The sequence below is a fragment of the Myodes glareolus genome, chromosome 9 (genome assembly GCF_982192425.1).
Source record: "Myodes glareolus chromosome 9, mMyoGla1.1, whole genome shotgun sequence".
Taxonomy (NCBI): domain Eukaryota; kingdom Metazoa; phylum Chordata; class Mammalia; order Rodentia; family Cricetidae; genus Myodes; species Myodes glareolus.
In genome coordinates, this window is record NC_142034.1 from 9,248,260 (window position 1) to 9,266,649 (window position 18,390).

Sequence of the window (18,390 nt, forward strand, 5' to 3'; positions counted from 1 at the left end):
TACCTTCCTCATTTGCATTTTTGGTGGAACACCTGGGGTAGGAGTCAGCAATTTAGTTCCCTTCCTTTCCCACCAGCGGTTTCTTCTTCCATCTGTTGATTCCCTAATTTATGTTCTTTCTGCGTGTGTAATTTATCTTAGCTTCTCTTTCATTTAACTCATTCATATCACCTCCCACCTTTGAGCACAGTACCTTACCCTCTGTTACCTTCCTCCCTTGCTTAATCCGCTGGGAACCTGAGCTGCCCATGGCCACCTTCGAGGTCAGCCCCTTACTTTAGAGGCAGTGAGTTGTGACTCCCTTCCTTTGGACTGCCACCTTGGAAACCATCACCCCAAGTTCTCTAGTGGAGGGCCCCCTGCTGGTGGTCTGCCGTAGGTGCATAATTGCCTGGGAGCTGAAGCATTCATTCATTCTGCTGAGAACAGAGCTGCTGCGGAAACTGGTGTTTGGTGCCCACAGGGCCACACCACATCCCTGAAAAAACCGTGAGCCCAGACCGCAAACTGGAGATCAAATAGCATTCTGGGAATGGTGACAGATGGTGACATGGGTTCAAGGCTAGTCCACCCCTCTACAGCTGGGTCACTTTGCTCTCCCATTGTCCCATCCCAAAGCACCAGTGAGCATGCATATGTCAGAGTGTTGGGGTTGTGTGCTGAGCCACACTCTCTGGTGGGGGGGGGTATTTTGCTGATTAACTTATATACCATTGCCCTAGGCTGTTCTGTGATTTACATTTAAATGACTAATTAGAAAAAAAAAACATTAGCAGCTGCTGTTCATGGCTTTAAAGAGCGATTTTCCCCCAAAGGGAAGTCTGCAAGTCTAGGGTCAATAGAAGCCTTTAGTCCCTTCCCTATTTTTAATGCCTGCCCTCAGCTGGCCAGAGTCCCAGGAAGATCCTTGTCCCGACAATCCAGGGTCACCCACGGGAGTGGGTTGGGGGCCTCAGCTGTGTTGACCATGGCAGAGGACAGCAGTTTGGTAATGTCTGGGTGACTGGAAGGTGGAGGCTGCCTGGGGGCAGCAACTGGGATGTGTCCCAGCTTTGTTTTCTCATGGGTATGGAGTGGGGAGCTCTACAGAATGAGGCTGCCCAGGACCCCAGCCATCCCCACTGTAGCTTGCCCTGAGCAGGAATAAATTCATCCCTGCCTGCCCCGTGTGGAAGCGCGTCAGAAATACCAGGCAGATATTAATATCGGGTACATCTGGCCCGCTGCTTGGGAGTGTGGCTTGGACTCTGGGTGGGAACATCTAGAGAAGAAAAGGAAGAAGAGACAGCTGTGGGACCCAAGACTCTGGCTCTACGAACCAGAACTTACGTGAGCCAGGACCCTGTCACCTCTGCTGTCTGCTCCAGAGCCTGGAGATGACAGTCACTGCCTGTAATCCAGCGGCCTGGGGTACCGAGGATCATCACCACCCCCCACCCCCCCACACACTTTTCTAAGGAAGAGGACTCTAGAAGATGAGGATTTTGAAATGAGGTCCTAGTAGGAAGCCATCATCATCATCATGGAGGAAGTACTTGACAAGTGGGGATGAGCAGACAGGCAGGTTCCTGAGAGACACACTAAAGTGACTGAACTATAAAATAAAATCTATTCGTTTCCTTTTGTATGTATGAGTGATTTGCCTGCATGTAGGTTTGTACACCACATGCATCCTGGTGCCTGCAGAGTCCAGACAGGGGCATCAGATCCCCTAGAACTGTGAGCCATCATGTGGGTACTAGAAATTAAACCTGGGTCCTCTGCAAGAGCAGCAGGTGGTCTAAACCTCTGAGTCATCTCTCCAGCCCCATGAATGAAGTCTTAATAAGCTCACTTTTGGGGGCTCATTGTCAGAGTGTTTATCTAGCCTTAGCAGGATCCTGGATTTCAACCTCAGTAGTACCCCCCCAAAAAAATTCAATTTAGAATAATCAGGTCACCCTGATCTTGACTTAGCTGGTGGCTTTGGCCCTAACTTAGCTGGTGGCCTTGCTACTGATTGACTTAACTGGCTTCCTTTCCCATAGAGCTTTCAGGAAGGAGTGCCTTGGTGACTTCTGTGTGTCTTGCTGTCATGTGTAGCATATATTTTGAGGAAGCAAGGCTGAGAAGCCTCAAGCTACTGTGTGGTCTTGGAAAGAAATTCCCCCTCCAAACAAGTGACTTTGGATTGTGTAGTAGGAGCAGTGGGCTGCATTCCCGCCCGGCTAGCTTTACCCTGAAAGACTCCCCTGGGGCGTCTTCCCTCGGGAGAGGCCCCTGCGCCCCAAAGATCAGTCGAAAACACGCAGCCGGATGCAAACTGCAAGAGGTTTATTGGAGATACACAGGTGCCTGCGGGCGACAAGTCTCTCGGAGGGCTTGCGCGCCTGCAGGTTGAGGATGAGGGGTTTTTATAGGGGAGCAAAAGCGCGGGTACAGAAGCAGAAAAGCTTTCATTTCATTGGTCAGTTCAAATAAGGCTAAGCTGAGTGGCACATTCCTGACCTTTTACCTAAATACCAAGGAGGGGGTTGTCCAGACCCACCTGGATACCAAAGAGGGGGTTGTCCTACCTGTTTTTCTTATCTCTTCCTGCCTTCCTAGCTTGACTGGCGACTAGATGTCTGATCGCACAGCCCCTAACTCGTGACGAGCCTCGCTTTCTACGTGACTCAGGCCTCGCAATCTTCTCTTTCTTTGTTCCTATGACCAATCCATAAATCTCCTGTCTCACAGCCAGATAAGGCTGTCTTTGCTCAGGTGTCTTTGCTCAGCATCCCGGCCTTTAATGAAGCTTGCTATCTGAAAACCTTTGCAGAGCGTTATAACTGTGATTAAAGTTAAAACCACAGTTTTAACTGTGACCCCAATGAAGTTGGGGTCCTTCAACCCAAAATAATTACATGAAAACTTATTATTCTTTTAAACACTGCCTGGCCCATTATCTGTAGCCTCTTATTGGCTAACTCTTACATATTGATCTAACCCATTTTTAATAATCTGTGTAGCACCACGAGGTGGTGGCTTACCAGGAGGATTCTAACCTGCGCCTGTCCTGGAAAGGAGAGTCATGGCGACTGACTGCCTCTGCTTTCTTTCTCCCACAATTCTGTTCTGTCTACTCCACCCACCTAAGGGCTGGCCTATCAAAAAGGCCAAGGCAGTTTTTTTATTAACCAATGAAAGTAACACATAGACAGTTAACCCTCCTCCATCAGGATTGGAAATGTCCCGGGCTGGGACTTGGGGATTTCCACTACTTCAGAAGGTTCTAAAACTCTGTTTTCTAGAGTTGAGATACTTAGAGAGAAACTACAATCCCAAATTCTCAACTAGAATCCCTACAGTGGCACAGGTACAGCATGAAAGATTCACCAGGAGAGAGGGCATAAAGGTAAAGCGAGGCACCGAGGAGTCATTGAGGTCTTAGCAGGACGTTTGGGCTCCAAGCCATATTTGCTCTTACATGAACTCTGACCCTTAGCCTACAGCATGCCTTTTTGACTCCGTTGTTTGGTGCCTGTGTCTGACCCTCTCCAGCTGAACAGGGCTCAATGAAAGAAGCAAGTTATTCAAAGGGGCAGTGGTTCCTGGAGAAACACCAGCTCCTCTCGCTCAGCAGTTCATGCCTTTCTCATAAAAATGCTCCAGCGTAGCCCCCAAAGCCCTTGGTCTTGACCCAGACAAGCACTAGGGATTCCACCTGCTTGGATCATAGGAGCATCACCCCCCCACACACACACCGTGCGGGGAGGGGTTGGTGTCAGTGAGTATTGGTTCTTGCTCTGACCTGGGAGATACAGGTGGAGTTAGGTCAGGAGGGCTTCTCTTCCCAAGGTGTGAGCGAGGTAAAGGAAGGGTTCAGCTTCTGCTTGCTTCTGGCATGAGTTCACTTCAGGGGTCCATCATAGCAGGGGAGACATGGTGTCAGTCGCCTGAGGCAGCTGGTCACATGGCATCCACAGTCATGAAGCAGAGGAAGGTGACTGCCTCTGCTCAGATCACTTTCTCCTTTTTCTGGGGCGTGACCCTGTGGAAGGGTACTGCCCAGATTGGAGGTGGGTTTTTCCACCTCATTTAACCTAATGCCTCTGAGCTGGACATGATGACTATACCAGTTTCATAGCGACTTCCAGGACAGCCAGGACTACATAGAGAGACCTTGTCTCAAAAAAGAAAGGAAGGAAGGGAGGGAGAGAGGGAGGGAGGAAGGAAAGCAAGCAAGCAAGCAAGCAAGCAAGCCTTTTAGATATGTCCATGGATTTGTTTCCACAGTAATTCTAAATTTCATCATGTTGATAATCTATATTCTCTCTCTCTCTCTCTCTCTCTCTCTCTCTCTCTCTCTCTCACATACACACACACACACACACACACACACACACACACACACACTTTCTCTCATACACATCAAACAGGAAGCAGACTGGAGTTTACGAACTTAGATTCAAAATGCCACCATTACATTGATTTTTCTGTTACCTGTGTCCTGAAGCCATCCTACCTGACACCAGGATGGCAGGAGAGGTGAGTCCTAATCTCTGGATCTCGTGTCTGTTGCAGAGGGTCTCGCTGTTGGTGTAGGATTTGGAGCTGTAGAAAAGACGGCATCTGCCACCTTGGAGAGTGCCAGGTAAGCCAGCACCTGGAGTCTGGAGCACGGCCCTCACAGCTCTCCGTCTTCTGCACTTCGTGGTACCTGGGAGGTTGCTGAGCATCAGGCAAGAGTGATGACGTTGCGGAAGTTCAGGTGTGGGTGATGTCATTAGCGGAAGTTCAGGTGTGGGTGAACTACTCAATCAGACTGTAGAGTCTTTCTCTTGGGAGCCGGCTAACATTGGTAAATGAAACCAATGTAACAGCATGCTGTAGTGTAAGCCCGCCATGTCTAAGACAGAGGAGAAGGGTTGGCAGAGGCTGCAATCAGTGCTCTATGTGGCTCCTTCCTTCTGGGAGCCCCCTTTCTCTTGTTACTGGATATTCATGGTCCCCCAGTCTTAGACTGTCTTTCCAGAGGCCTCTTTTGCCTGTTGCTCACCCAGTGACCCATCTCAAATGTCACTGTCCAGCAGTCTATCCCTGAGACAGCTTCTCTTTTCATCCCGTGCACACTTCCTGGGCAACTTCCTCCATTCCTGTGACCTATTTCCCATCTAATTGCTAGTGATGGCCACATCTGGCTCCAGCATAAACCTGAGCTCCTTCTATGGGGCTGGCTGCCTTCCAGACACCCCTGGGCAGGTGTTCCTCAGAGTCTCGGTGCCCAGCATTTCAGAGCTGAGCTTTACTGTCCTATGGGCCCTGTCCCTCCTCCAGAGTTGCCCTTCCACCAGCATTTTGCCAGTCGAGCCAAACCCACTGTCTTCCTCGCCATCTCAGCTCGCCCTCTTTCTCTAGACCACCCGACCTAGTAAGTTCTTCCTCTCCCTTAATTCCATTGAGTCAAACAGGGCCTTAGTGTGGCTATGGCCTCGAATCGCATGATGCCATTTGTGCTTCAGGTGATAAACCCCACAGGGTTTTACAAAACTCACAAAGCCATAACCACTCTGTCCTCTAGGCTGAAGGCCAGCAGGGATGGGGTGTCTCATCCAAGGGCTACAATCTCAGCCACCTCCCGAGGACTCAGGGTACAAGGAAACATATTGTAGAAACAATATGATAGAGATGTCTGGGAACGGTGCACACTGAGGGAACGGTGCACACTCACTGTCTGAAAGCACGAGTCCATGAGAACTTGAAAATGTTCAGTTTGCAAATGTCTCCTGTACAAGAATGAAGATCTAAATTAGGTTCCCAGAACTATGGAGCAGAGAAGCCAGGCAGCGTGGTGCATCCCCGCAATCCTGGCACCGACAGGCAGAGACAGGAGGATCCCTGGAGCTAGCTGATCAGCCAGCCTATCCTAAGTGATGAGCCACAGGCTAGTGAGACACCGTGTCTCAAGACAAAATGGTGAACAGTGCCAGGGGAGCAACACCCTAAGGTTGTCTTCTGGCCTCTACATGCACAGGCATGACATACATGAACACACACATACACACACATACACACACATACACACACACACACACACACACACACACAAAGTCTGATGGGCCAGAATACCAAGCTCATTGCCTTCAGACGGTCCAACAGGAAGCTCTTCTGCTCCCTCCCCACTCAGTGGACCCCTCCTGTGAAGACCAGCCCTATGTCTACGGTATGTCACTCTACCTATGAGTGACCAGGTATGTCAGGAGTTTCCCACATTGCCCCTTTTCCGTCTTCATATGAGGTCTTTTTACACCCTGGGAGGACTGAGACTGCATTGGTCTTGTATCTGTGACCAAGATGCAGTGGGGCCCTGTGGGTTAAATGGTTCCATGTTCCAGATGCAGTGGAGCCCTTTGGATTAAATGGTTCTTTGTCCCAGATGCAATGGGTTAAATGCCGTCATGGTCAGACACTGCATTCTATATGTTAAAGCCTGTATGTTAAAAGTGTGTTTGCTACAGGAAGCCCCAAACAGGAGCACTGGCATGGTCTAGGTTGAAGTATGACCTACTTTTAACTCATTCTTCTTGCCTCTTGGACTCCTACGCCATGTTCACATTTTGCCTCATGGCAAAAATGACGCCTTTTATAAAACTCAAGTCAGAAAGTGGATGGGGGAAGGAAGGAAGGACCTTTAGAATAAAAGAAATATCACCAAAGCCAAACCAAAAGAAAAATAAACAGCCAAGGGCTAATGATGACTCATAACATCCCCAGACTGCTCTGCTCCCGTGTCCTGGGAGAGGGCAGGCTTGGCTCTCTGTCCTCTTGGCATAGTCATTTTTGCTTTGACTTCATCAGACCATGAGAACCTCCAGGGTCAGACAGTGTCCCTGGGTCTGAGAGCCCCGAGGAGGTGACCTTATGAGCATTCAGAGACCCAACTCTCCCAGAAATGAGCGAGCACATGTGCTCCACGAGGCCAGTGCCTACAAGTGACAGCCATGCCCCAGGCACTGTATTCATAGGCTGGGCTCTGTCTGGTGGCACCATGCCCCCGTGACATCTTGATATCAACTCCGATATCCCTCTCTGCCTCTCTGCCATCACCTGCCCTTTCTGCTGGTCTCTGTGAACATTCCTCAAGGAAATGGAGCAAAAACATTTCCAACATCCTCTCCCAGCTACATGGCCCCTACACAGGTCTCTGCAGCTGGGGTGGAGTGGCAGGCCTCGGTGTTTTCAGCCACCTGAGCTGCTCTATTGTCCCCACGTCACTAGGTGCTTCCTAGGCCCCCACAGGCCCCCACAGTCCTCTCATCCCTGGTAACCGTGACTGGCACTCCATATATAGAGTTTGAAGGAGTATGAAACCTGAAACCAGTGAAGGAGGGGAAAGATGCCTCCGACCTTCAGCCCAGCTGCCCCGTGGGTTTTTACCAATTTGCTTCCTTTCTTCCCGATGCCTGTATCCTTGCTCTCTGATAAACACAGAACCAGACAAGGCTGATTAACCCTTCTGGTTCAGCTCATGCTTTAGAGCAGTGGTTCTCAACCTTCCTGATGCTGCGACCCTTTAATACAGTTCCTCATGTTGCAGTGACCCCCCCCAACCATAAAATTATTTTCGTTCCTACTTCATAACTGTAATTTTGCTATTGTTTTGAACTGTAATGGAAATATCTGATATGCAGGATATCTGATATGAGACCCCTGTAAAAAGGTCATTTGACCACCCCCCAAGAGGTCACAACCCACAGGCTGAGAATTGCTGCTTTAGATGGATTCTCATGAGAAGAACGGCAGTGGCAGGTGAGAATTTGTCTCCCTGGCAGCCACAGGTTGTGGGAGGAGACCTTGGTGAACTGCAGATGGGGTAGGCAGTGCCTATGATCTTTGAGACCGTAGGGACCAAACCAAGCTCAAGGTTAGAGTGCTTGCTTATACAGTGAGCTTGAGGGAGGTAGCTCCTGGCTGCCTCCTCATGCTGGGGCTTTCGAGCCTGTGCTGCATGCGGAATCTAGAAAAGCAGGCTGCAGGCGCATCCAGATGCCATGCCAGGGTCCTGCCTCGGATTACCGCCTGCAGCTTTTATAAGACACATTATGGTAGGTCCGCCCCTCCCACCTCCACTTGTTAGTCTTCTCTCTGTAAGGAAAGGATATCGTAGTCAGCTATAAGACAATAAACATAACCTCAGTACTTAGAGGAACCGCTGGTGAAACCCAGATGTCACCGGGGTCGGACAGAGCAGCAGAGGTGGCTGTGGTGGCACTGAGTAGGGACTCTGCATCTAGTCCCTGTCTGTTTGGGGTCTCCTGGACTCACCCAGTGCTTCATTTGGACCCTAAATAAAGACCCCAAATTTTAGGGTCTTGTGGAAGCTGCAGATACTGAATCTTCAGGTTCTCTTGATCTAATTCACTCATTCACTCTTCACTCACTCATTCATTTATCCTGTATGCACTTCAATGGGCATGGGTGCATCAGTGGGCACGGGTGCATCAGTGGGCACGGGTGCATCAGTGGGCACGGGTGCATCAGTGGGCACGGGTGCATCAGTGGGCACGGGTGCATCAGTGGGCACGGGTGCATCAGTGGGCACGGGTGCATCAGTGGGCATGGGTGCATCAGTGGGCACGGGTGCATCCCCCACATTGTGCCAGCCGCCGTGTAAAACACAGTTTGTATAAAACTCTTCCAAGTAGCATGAAAAGCGCCCCAGTTCTTCCAAGAACAGGGTACACTCAAACAGCGTGAATGTCCCTTATTAAAGGGACCAAGGAGCACTATATGTATATAATAGTGACCATGGACTAGAGAAGAGAAGTGCTCACATAAAGGGGACTCCAAAGGCAAGGTGGTGAGTGACTTCAGAGCCTGGGAGGGCTTCGAGTATATGAAGACATGGCCTTTTCCGTGGAGTTCAGGAAGCTAAGACAGTCCAGGTAGAGAGAGAAAGACCTGGATATACTACCTGTATATATAAGGGGGCTGTAAAATGTTCCATGGTGCAGGAGCTTGTGTGGGGAGTGTGCTCTTTCCAGTATCTCAGATGGAGAGGGGATGTATAGCAAAGTATCTGTAAGATACCAAAGCCTTAGGCCCATACTGCACAAGGCTATAGAACACAAATCATATACTCTATCTCGTCCTAGAAGCCACAAATAAAGAAACCACAAATCCAGGATGCCTCAAGGCAGACACTTTAAGTATAGATAAGAGCACAGTGAAGGGACTGGAGAGATGGCTCTGTGGTTAACAGCACACTTCCTACTCTTCTAGAGGATCAGAGTTCAGTTCTCAGTACCCGTATCAAGTGACGCACCACTGCCTATGACTTCAGCTCCAGGGAGCCCAAGGAGCTCTTCTAGCCTCTTCAGGGACTCATCCACCATCCACCTGCCTCAACACACACACACACACACACACACACACACACACACACACACACACTCATAATAATAATAACAAGAATATAAGATCTTTAAAAAATAAAACAAAAATAAAATAGAGACAAAAATCAGTTAAGAGAATAAACCGCCACCAAGGAGAAAACCACTTTGGTGTGAAAAAGACATCAAGTCCATGTGACCAGCCTCTGCCAAATTCTCAGTATTATCAGAATTAGGGTTCGTGGGAGATACAGTCCAGGTCAGGCCAGAGAGGTTGCACATAAAGTGCTGTCCTGATTGGGATCCCAAAGACAGCAGGAGAAGCTGACAAAAGTCTAAATCTGCTGCGCCATGTCATTGCCAGTAATGTCTCACTGAGGAAAGCATACCCTTCTCTGGCCACATTAAGAACTGGGGGACTCGGGCTGAAGACATGGTTCCGTGTTGAAAGTGCTGCCTACGCAACCATGACAGCCTGGGTTAAGACCCTGAACACCCGCAAAAAAGCAAGGCAGGGTGGCACACACCTGGAATCCCAGAGTTGAGGGCTGGAAAAAGTTGGGTCCTGGGGGCTCCCTGGTCGACCAGTGCAGCAAACAGTGTGAACCACAAATTCAGGGAGAGGCCCTGTCTTAAAAAATAAGGTGGAGAGATAGAGGAAGGTACCCCAAATCACCCTAATAACCTCTGCACATACATATTCACACGAAAGAACCTGACAGCCGGGTGGAAGGCATCCAGTGTGTCTGCCTGGTCTTGGAGCATCTCCACATAGCTCATCTAGAGTAAATGATTTATTCTGGGGTTACATTAATGAGGATGCTTTTTAACCTTTAGTGAAAACTAGAAATCCAACAATCAGACAGGAGTTCTGTAGCCAGACAGGAAGATCCAGGAAGACCCAATGCCAACGCTGATTTAAACAAACAAACAAACAAACAAACAAACAAAACAGCCACCAGCTTCCCCTCCCCTCCTGCAGTGGGAAGCTGTAGAAGGAATATTTGTGGAGCAGGGAGCAGACTGCAGGATGACGTGAGAGGCATGTGTTTTATGCACCTGCAGCCTGAGCCCAGACACTTTAAAGGCGAACCGTGTTGGACCTGTGAGGAGAGAAGCTAAAACAGTGGTCCTGTGGGGAGCACGGTTGTCTCTTTTTGAGGCTTGTTAGGAACAGGGCCGGAAAGTGAGCAGAATGGAGAGCAGGCATTGTAGTCTTGCACATCCTGGGTGCCTATCCTGTGTTTTCGTGTGTATGAGTGAAGGTACAGGCATGACACCACATGTGTCCAGGGGGCAGAGGGCAACCTCAGGGGTCGGTCCTCGTTGTGTGAGAAAACTTCTCCTGGGGAGACACAACACACATCTGCTGTCCACAATGAGGGTGCCTACAACAGACCAAAATACAAATACTACTGATGTCCAACTTGGTGAATCAGTGAGTTTTATTGGGGTCGCGTACAGGAGGATGGGTAAGGGTCATTTAGAGGAACAAAGACTGCTGCATCACCAAAGCACAGGTGACAGGTCACTTACAGGAGGATGGGTGAGGGGTCATTTACAGGAACAAAGGCAGCTGCAGCATCAGCATGGGTGACAGCTCACAAAATCTGGGAAACCCAGAGCACACTGGGCAACCGCAGGCATCTCAGCAGGTTGGAGAGCATCTTTTCCAAGTGACTCTGATTTAAACCTCTTGGAACCTTTTTGTTTCTGGCTCCTCCGAGCAGCAGGTCTGGTCTGAGAGTCCTTACAGCTCCGCTCCCCTGAGCATCTTGCAACGCAGATTCCTGAGAAGGGGAAGCTCAGCTTTTGTTGCTTGGCAGGGAGGGGCCTAGTGAATCTGGTCAGTTTCAGGCACTTCTGCAGCTATTTTGAGTTGTTTACCTATCTGTTTCAAGAGCTTCCCTGTGGGATAGAATGTTTCCATCTCGAAAGAAAACTGCTACAAGACAGTCCTCTCCTTCCCCGTAATTGAAACATTTTGGTTTATTGCTGCATACATGGGGCTAGTCTCCCCGCGAGCTTTCAGATTCTGAATTCTGCCGTCTCTGCCTCTCATCCTGCAGGTCACGCTGGGATTATGAGTGTGCTACCATATCTGGCCTTATGTGTGTTCTGGGGATTCAAACCCAGGTCCTTGATACTTGTACAGCAAGCACTCAGCGCACTGAGCCATCTTTTCCACCCCGAAACCATGTCCATTTTAAGCACACATGCTTGTTTCCCAAAGTTGATTGGTGCCGTGCCACGGAGCCATTACCGTTCAGGTCATTCTCATCTAGGCCGCATTATCCATCTTCCGTGTGATATTGTTGCTCATCATTAGCAGAAGCGGTAGACAACATGATTTGCGAGCGGGCATTTAAAACCAGAAGCAGCATTAAGATCAGCATAATCAAAGCTGCAGGGGGAGTGATGGAAACCAGACCATCTATGAAACTCAGAACAGGACGAGCCTTTTACAATTGCGGTGTGAACTGCAGCCAAACCGAAGGGCAGCCAGCTGGGATAAGTGGGGATGATGCTGGAGAATGCAGTAAGTAAACGCCAAGGAAGCCCCCAGTGTGTTTGTAAGGTGGATGGACCCAGGGGCCTGGACACCACCCAGCCTTGGTTTAGACTGGGGACAGAGCCCCTGAGGTGCTGGATGCAGCCACCTGCCTAATCTGGGATGGTTTGGGGAGGTGGGAAGGGGATGCAGGAGCCTTGGAAGGATTCCACCACAGAACAAGATGTTTACTTGCCTCGAAGAACAAACTTCAGTAACCCCGAAGAAAGGAAGGGCTGCAGTGTGGAGGAGAGGAAAAAGAAGAACTCACCAGAGGGGGAGTTTCTCACAGACCACAAATGGTGTTTGTTTAGAAGGGACGTTTCAAGATCAGGTGTCAAGGGGCCACAGTCAATCACGTGACAGCGATGGACAGGCTGACATGAATCAGGAAGTTAGTCAGCACACACAGATTGCTGCCCTACCACAGCGACCGCAAATGGACCCATCCTCTCTAAGGATGCAGGCAGTTCCCAGCCAGCCTCCCCAGGAAGCGATTGGCATTCTACAGAGTTCTGTGTTGCTGAGCTGGATACGGGTTAAGGTGTTGTCAAAGAGCACTGTGGGGGGAGGGGCGGGCAGAGTACGCCCCACAGGAGTCAGTGCTCTCCTTCCACCATCTGAGTCCTGGGGATCAAACTCAGGTCGGTAGACTTGGCAGCAAGTACACTTACCCACTGAGCCATCTCGCCATCCCTCAGTGCGTTTCTTACTTCTGACTTCCAGTGGGTTCATCATTATTCCAGGGGCATGTATACATAGACGCAGCTGGCCAACTTTGGCTTAGCACCTGCTTCTGTAAATAGAGTTTTATGGAAACACAAATTCATCAGCTTCTTTACCTGCTGCCTCTGGCTCTTCGGCTATGTTGACTGAGTGGGTAGTTGGCAAAGACTTCTTAAGGCTGAAAATATTTTCCGACTTTTTGCATCAAGTTTATGGGCTTAGATAGAGTGGGCACAGTCCAGAGCATTGACCCAAGTTCATTGCTGAGCCCTTAGGGGCCGGAGCACATCTTCATGACTTCGGGGGCCCGTTTGCAATGCGTCCCTCACCTGGATGTCAGCCATCACTGCCAACAGAGACGAGAACAGTGAAGAGCAAAGATTACAGTAAAGTACTTTTCTTCTGGTTGCAGCATTTTGCTCTGACTTCCTAAGGCAAGAGACAGAGAAAAGCAAGAAGCACCTAGCCCAGAATCGGTGTGTCGCTACTGCCACCAGGTGCCAGCATGCTGTTACTGTTCTCCTTATCTCGCCCAATGTCTTTGCTGAATCAGCCGTAGGGCAGCTTTTCCTACTAAAAATCAGTACCCAGCATGGGTATGGTGGTGTAGACCTATAATCCTATAATCATTTTGAAAACCAAGGTAGGAGGGTTTTAAAAGTTCAAGGCCAGCCTTGGCTACATATAAATTATCAGGTGTGCTAGCTACTTAGCAAGACCCTGTCTCAAAAAGGGAAAGAAAGCTGACCATGGATGTAGGTTGGTAGTATGTATTTTGCATGCACAGGGCCCTGGGATCAACCCCCAGCATGGACTAAACAAGGTGTGTGTAGCAGCAGGGAGGCATGGCTGTAAAGCCCAGCGCTTGGGAGGCAAAGAGAGGAAGGTGAAAACTTCAGGATCATCTTAAGCTGTGTAGTGAGTTTGAGGCTAGCCCGAGACATGAGACACTATCTTAGAAAAAAAAAGTGTCCCCCGAGTCAGGAAGGCTCAGCCAGTCGTGAGCAGCCCGTGGGCCAAGGGAAACACGGCTTGGCTCTGCTTTGCTTTCTGATCTGGTTCCCTGGTGGTTTCTTTTGGCTTCAACCACAAAGAAATTCCGAAGACCGTATGTCCTTGGGGAGTTTGATGATTAAAGTGATTTTCCTCTCATAAGTATCATTCAGAGGAGACCACACCCTCATCCCTCACTTCACGGTGAACATGATTCAAACCAGCAGGGAGAGCAAAGGCAATTTATGCTTGAACACTGAGTTTTGAACTCTCCTTTCCAGCCTGGGCTAGGGTCATTTATAGGCTGCGAACTCCTGGACGGATGAGTTCAACAGGTGTCCTGGTGCAGGGCCATGCAGAGTGGACAGTGCTGCATGCAGACTCACCACACACCTTGGACCACCTGCAGAAGAACATCCCCAGGTACTGGTTGCATGCATTTCATGCTCCATGCCCAGGCTGGCTCCTGCTGCCCAGTGTCCACACTTAATCAAGGATGTCTGGTGGGTTAGCCTGCGTTCAGAGTTACTTGCTCAGTTAAGACCAACCTTGAAGTTTGTGTCTGCTAGCCTATCAAAGAGTAGAGATCATAAATGACAGAAATCTTTTCTTCTGGCTTATAAAATACAAACATTGCTATATGACAATCTTGTAAGGTGGGAGTCATTAATTAACCATTTTTTTAGGATTATAAAAAAATAGTGATGCTCATGTTTTCCTGTCTCACTGAGCATCTTTTAAGGAACAAGCCTTGGTAACTGCCTCCCAGCAAAGATCACTTGGCAGTGTGTATGATTGCCCCTTCACTTACCAAGTCCACCTGCCTTTAGGGACATCCCAGGGTGACCCTTTCTTCCTCTGGGTTGCTGATCTCGAGCTCCCCATGCCCTCTGACTTGGGCCTCCCTGGAAGTGGTCTCTGGACTGAAATGTGGAGGGTGTGCAGGCGACCTGAGCACGGTGTCATCCCCTCTGCTCGCAGCCCTCACCCCTCCGCTGCTCTTCTTTATCTGCACTCGAAGATCCTGCTCTCAGCTTCACCGAAGTGAGTGAGCCTTTCTCCAGAATCCATCAAAGTGTCCGCTCTGGAGTTCTAGAGTAGTCCACATCCCTTGCCTTCAGTTTTCCTTTCCCCGTCACAGTGGCATTTGAAAATGTCCCACAGTGCCACCGTGTGGTGGTCTGATATCATAGCTCACTAGGCGAGATGATAGGAAAAAGAGACTTCAGAAGGTACTTGAGTCAATTCTTGACTTGGTGTTGGGCTTAAATAGAGCTTATACCCATATTGACTCTCTTCATATAACTACACCTTTTGCATATATTATCTATCAAGTTTTTCGTCTGTCTTTATCTTCTATCTCTCTATTTTTCTGTCTTTTTGTCGTCCGTGTCAGTAGGAGTTGGTAAACACTCCCTAGATATTCTGTAAAATAGCATTTTTATAACCCTGCTGTCTGGCTCGGAGCATTTCACACCTCATTTAGTTCCTCGCAGAACTGATTCATCATCGTTACTCCTTCTGCAAGAATTAAAATAGATCTCTGTGTGACCATGCGAAGTGGCCAATAGAGCAGGAGGCTACTGTAATCAAGGAAAGTGGGGGTGTGGGGAGCCCAACCCCAGAGCCCCCAAAGGTCAGCTCCATTTGCCTTTTTGTCGTAGGGACACCTGTAGTGCTCTAGTAACTTTAATACGATAGTTTTATTTCATGCGTGTGAGTGCTTTGCCTGCATGTATGTATGTTTGCACACCACGCCCACAGATGTCAGAGCAGGGCATTGGATCCTCTAGAACTGGAGTCATGGATGGCTGTGAGCCACCACGTGATCGCTAGGAATGGAACCCAGGTCCTCTGCCAGAGCAGCCAATGCTTTTAACCGCTGAGCCCTCCCCCTGCTCCTGTGAAGTGTTTCCTCAGGCTTGGACAGTAACAGGAGTGGGTCTGATCTGATTTGACCGTTAGGAGGGTTCTCCTGGGCCATGTCAGATATGAAAGTCCCGCATCTGCATGGCATCCCTTTGATCCTCAGGCCCCATCTTTCCAGACAACGATAATATGAGCAACGATCCCAGCCATTTCTAGCAGAAAAATACACTTGGAGTCCAGGACTGAAGGGCTCTAAGTGATCTTCAGAGACAAAGTTGCTTTTGAAGTTTGGTTGTTTTCTTCAATGGATACTTTCAAGCAAGATTCTGGGTAGAGTAGACATCCACTCCTGACACAGAAGGCCCTCTCTGTGCCTTAATCAAGGAAGACTTTGATTAGCCAGGGCAAAATAACAGCAGACCACATATACGAGGAGCTCTTGTCTAGGGGGATAGGAGGCCCATACCTGGCTTCTTCCTCTGCCCTAAGAAAGACATCTCTAGCCCTTGATGTCCCTGCCTCCACCTTGGACAACAGAGAGACCTCTAGACATCTCAGACCTGGCTCGCCATTCAAGGTTGCCCCTATTTCCCCGTCATGGCTGTATTTCCCTCTGCTTAAACTTCAAGAAGATCCTTGCCAACTCCAGAGGGAAATGGTGCGGCCTGAGTGACCTTTGTAGGACTGTTCCATTTGTGCTATAGAGAAGCTGAGTTCAAAGGATAAAGTCGCTGGGGGTGGGGCTGGCAACAGAGTAGGGATGTGCACAGCCTGGAACCCATCTCCAGGATCCATGCCCCACCCAGGGCATCTCAGACCCCATCAGGGAAAGGGGTGCAGCTGCACTCTCCCCACTTCTACATAGCTGTGATCTGCCAGTCAGAGACCTATGAACAGACATGCATCTTCATGTCTCTTAGACATGTACCCAGCAGGGGAATAGCTGGGATCCATGGTCATTCTATGTTTAACTTTCCACGGAGTTTTGAAGACCTTCCTGTGGGTCAAAAGAACAGGAGGCAGATTAGACCACGAGTTTGTCATTAGGGCTTTAAAGCACTATTTCTCAAACGCATGCTTGTCCCAACAGCCCACGATGCCTTGTGTAGTAAACTTCCTACCATGATCATGATGAGGATTGATGTCTCTGGTGAGTACATGCCAGGTGCTCAGTACTGAGTTGTCCCTTCCGCTCATCCAAGTGTCAGACTGACAACAGGACCCACAAAAGAACTGAGGCCCTAAGGGGGACCCTGTCCACATACCCATCTCCAGTCAAGCCCTCGCCCAGGTCTCTGGCCCTGAGAGAAAGTGTGTTGGGCACGGGAAACAGGCCTGGCTTCCTATAGCCTCTCCTTTATTGCAGGTCTTTTGAAGGGTGAAATGAAGGCACATGCGGCAGAATACCCAGTGAGTGGGTTCAGAGTCTGGCTGTCTAAGGTCGTTTTTCTCTGTAAAGCATGGGTAACGGTAGCTACTACAGTGTGTGTGCCCCAGCAATTACCCGTGTTTGTCTGCAGAAAGCACCCACAACAGTTTGAGCCAGGCATGCCACAGGGCTCTTTATATGTCATAGAAGATAGCCAGGCCCCTGTTCTCCCCCATCCCTAGCCAGCCCAAGCCCCAAAGCAAGTACTGCACACCCCCCTCCCGACACACACACAGATAATCAGTGTGGAGGCAGTTTCTGCAGTGTGTAGAGCTCAGGCCCGGGTCTCTTGGTACAAGAGGCCATCCGAGTGCTTCCCTCAGGCTTGATTCCTGGCCTTGGCATCCTCCCCAGTCACCCCCCAGTACAGTTCATAGCACTGCCGTGTTGCAGAGTTGATGTTTTCCTTATTCCTTGCCCTGGCAACTCCTGCCCAGTATCCTTAACCTTCACCCTGTGCAGGACTAGGCAGTGTGCTGGGCACCAATGTCTTGCCTTGAAACTCACAAGCAACTTTAGAAGAGACAGCCCTGTGCCCGATCAGAGAGTCTTTCTTTTGCTTCCCTAATTACCTGGACTGACTCCCAAGCCCCTCTGATCTCACCGCACACATCACTGTCTCAAAACAAGGAGGCCACCGAGCCACCCCCACCCTGTTTGCCCTAAGCAGCTTGCAGCCACTCTCTCCCCCCATCAGCTGCACAAGGGGCCCTTTATGCCCACCCCTTCCTCCTCCACTGCTGCTTCAGCCGCCCCCACCCAAGTCCCTGGCGACAGGGGCTGGCCGTCTTGGCAGGAGGAGCCATGGATTCACAACACTGTGCTCTGTTAGCCTGGAGCAGCGAGGGGAGGGGCAGGCCTGCAGAGCCCTCTGGCAGCCAGTATGCTTTCTATGTGACTTTCCCAGGCACTGGGGATGACATGCTCCCTCTATTCTGCACTGCTATTTCCATCTCCCCCAGCAGCTTGCAGATACCGGGAGAGGGGAGGGAGCTATTGTCTTCCAGGACAGACCACTGAGGCAGCACCCTGGAGGGAGGGAGGGAGGGAGGGTGGTGCCCATCCCCATACATTTCGCATAGAGAGCTAAGAGGTAGTTTGGGGATGTTAGTGCCTGTGCGGTACTGAATCAGAACATGTGTCACCAGTGGCCTGTTTATAATGATTTCTTGATGGGGACTGCTGCAGAGGCCTGGCTATTCTTTAGCAAGTGACGGGATTTGCCTTCCATCCATCAGATTCTGGAGTGCATGAAGCTGACATTTCTTGAGCCCTTTCCTCTTGGAGACCTTGTGCCCTGATGTAGCCTGTTGTCCGTGCCTCCCAGTCCTCTGTGTGGGAGAAGATGTCCTCCTCACTCTACAGACAGGAAATGGCCGCATGACTGCTCAGGGTCAGGGCAGAAGTGGGTTTTGAACCCAAACAACCCAATTCCAGAACCTTCGTCTCTAACCACTGCCCTTCTTTGC

At 49.8% G+C, this 18,390-nt stretch overlaps 1 protein-coding gene across 4 annotated transcripts in view; it reads left to right on the top strand.

The window, feature by feature from the left end:
- Positions 1–18,390, top strand: part of Slc39a11 (solute carrier family 39 member 11) — a 442,672-nt gene that overhangs the window by 373,499 nt on the left and 50,783 nt on the right. For all 4 annotated transcript variants that reach the window (XM_048446145.3, XM_048446146.3, XM_085696003.2 and 1 more), the window contains one exon: positions 4,546–4,615. In XM_048446145.3, the coding sequence (XP_048302102.1) occupies positions 4,546–4,615 (70 nt within the window). The remainder of the gene's footprint in view (positions 1–4,545; positions 4,616–18,390) is intronic.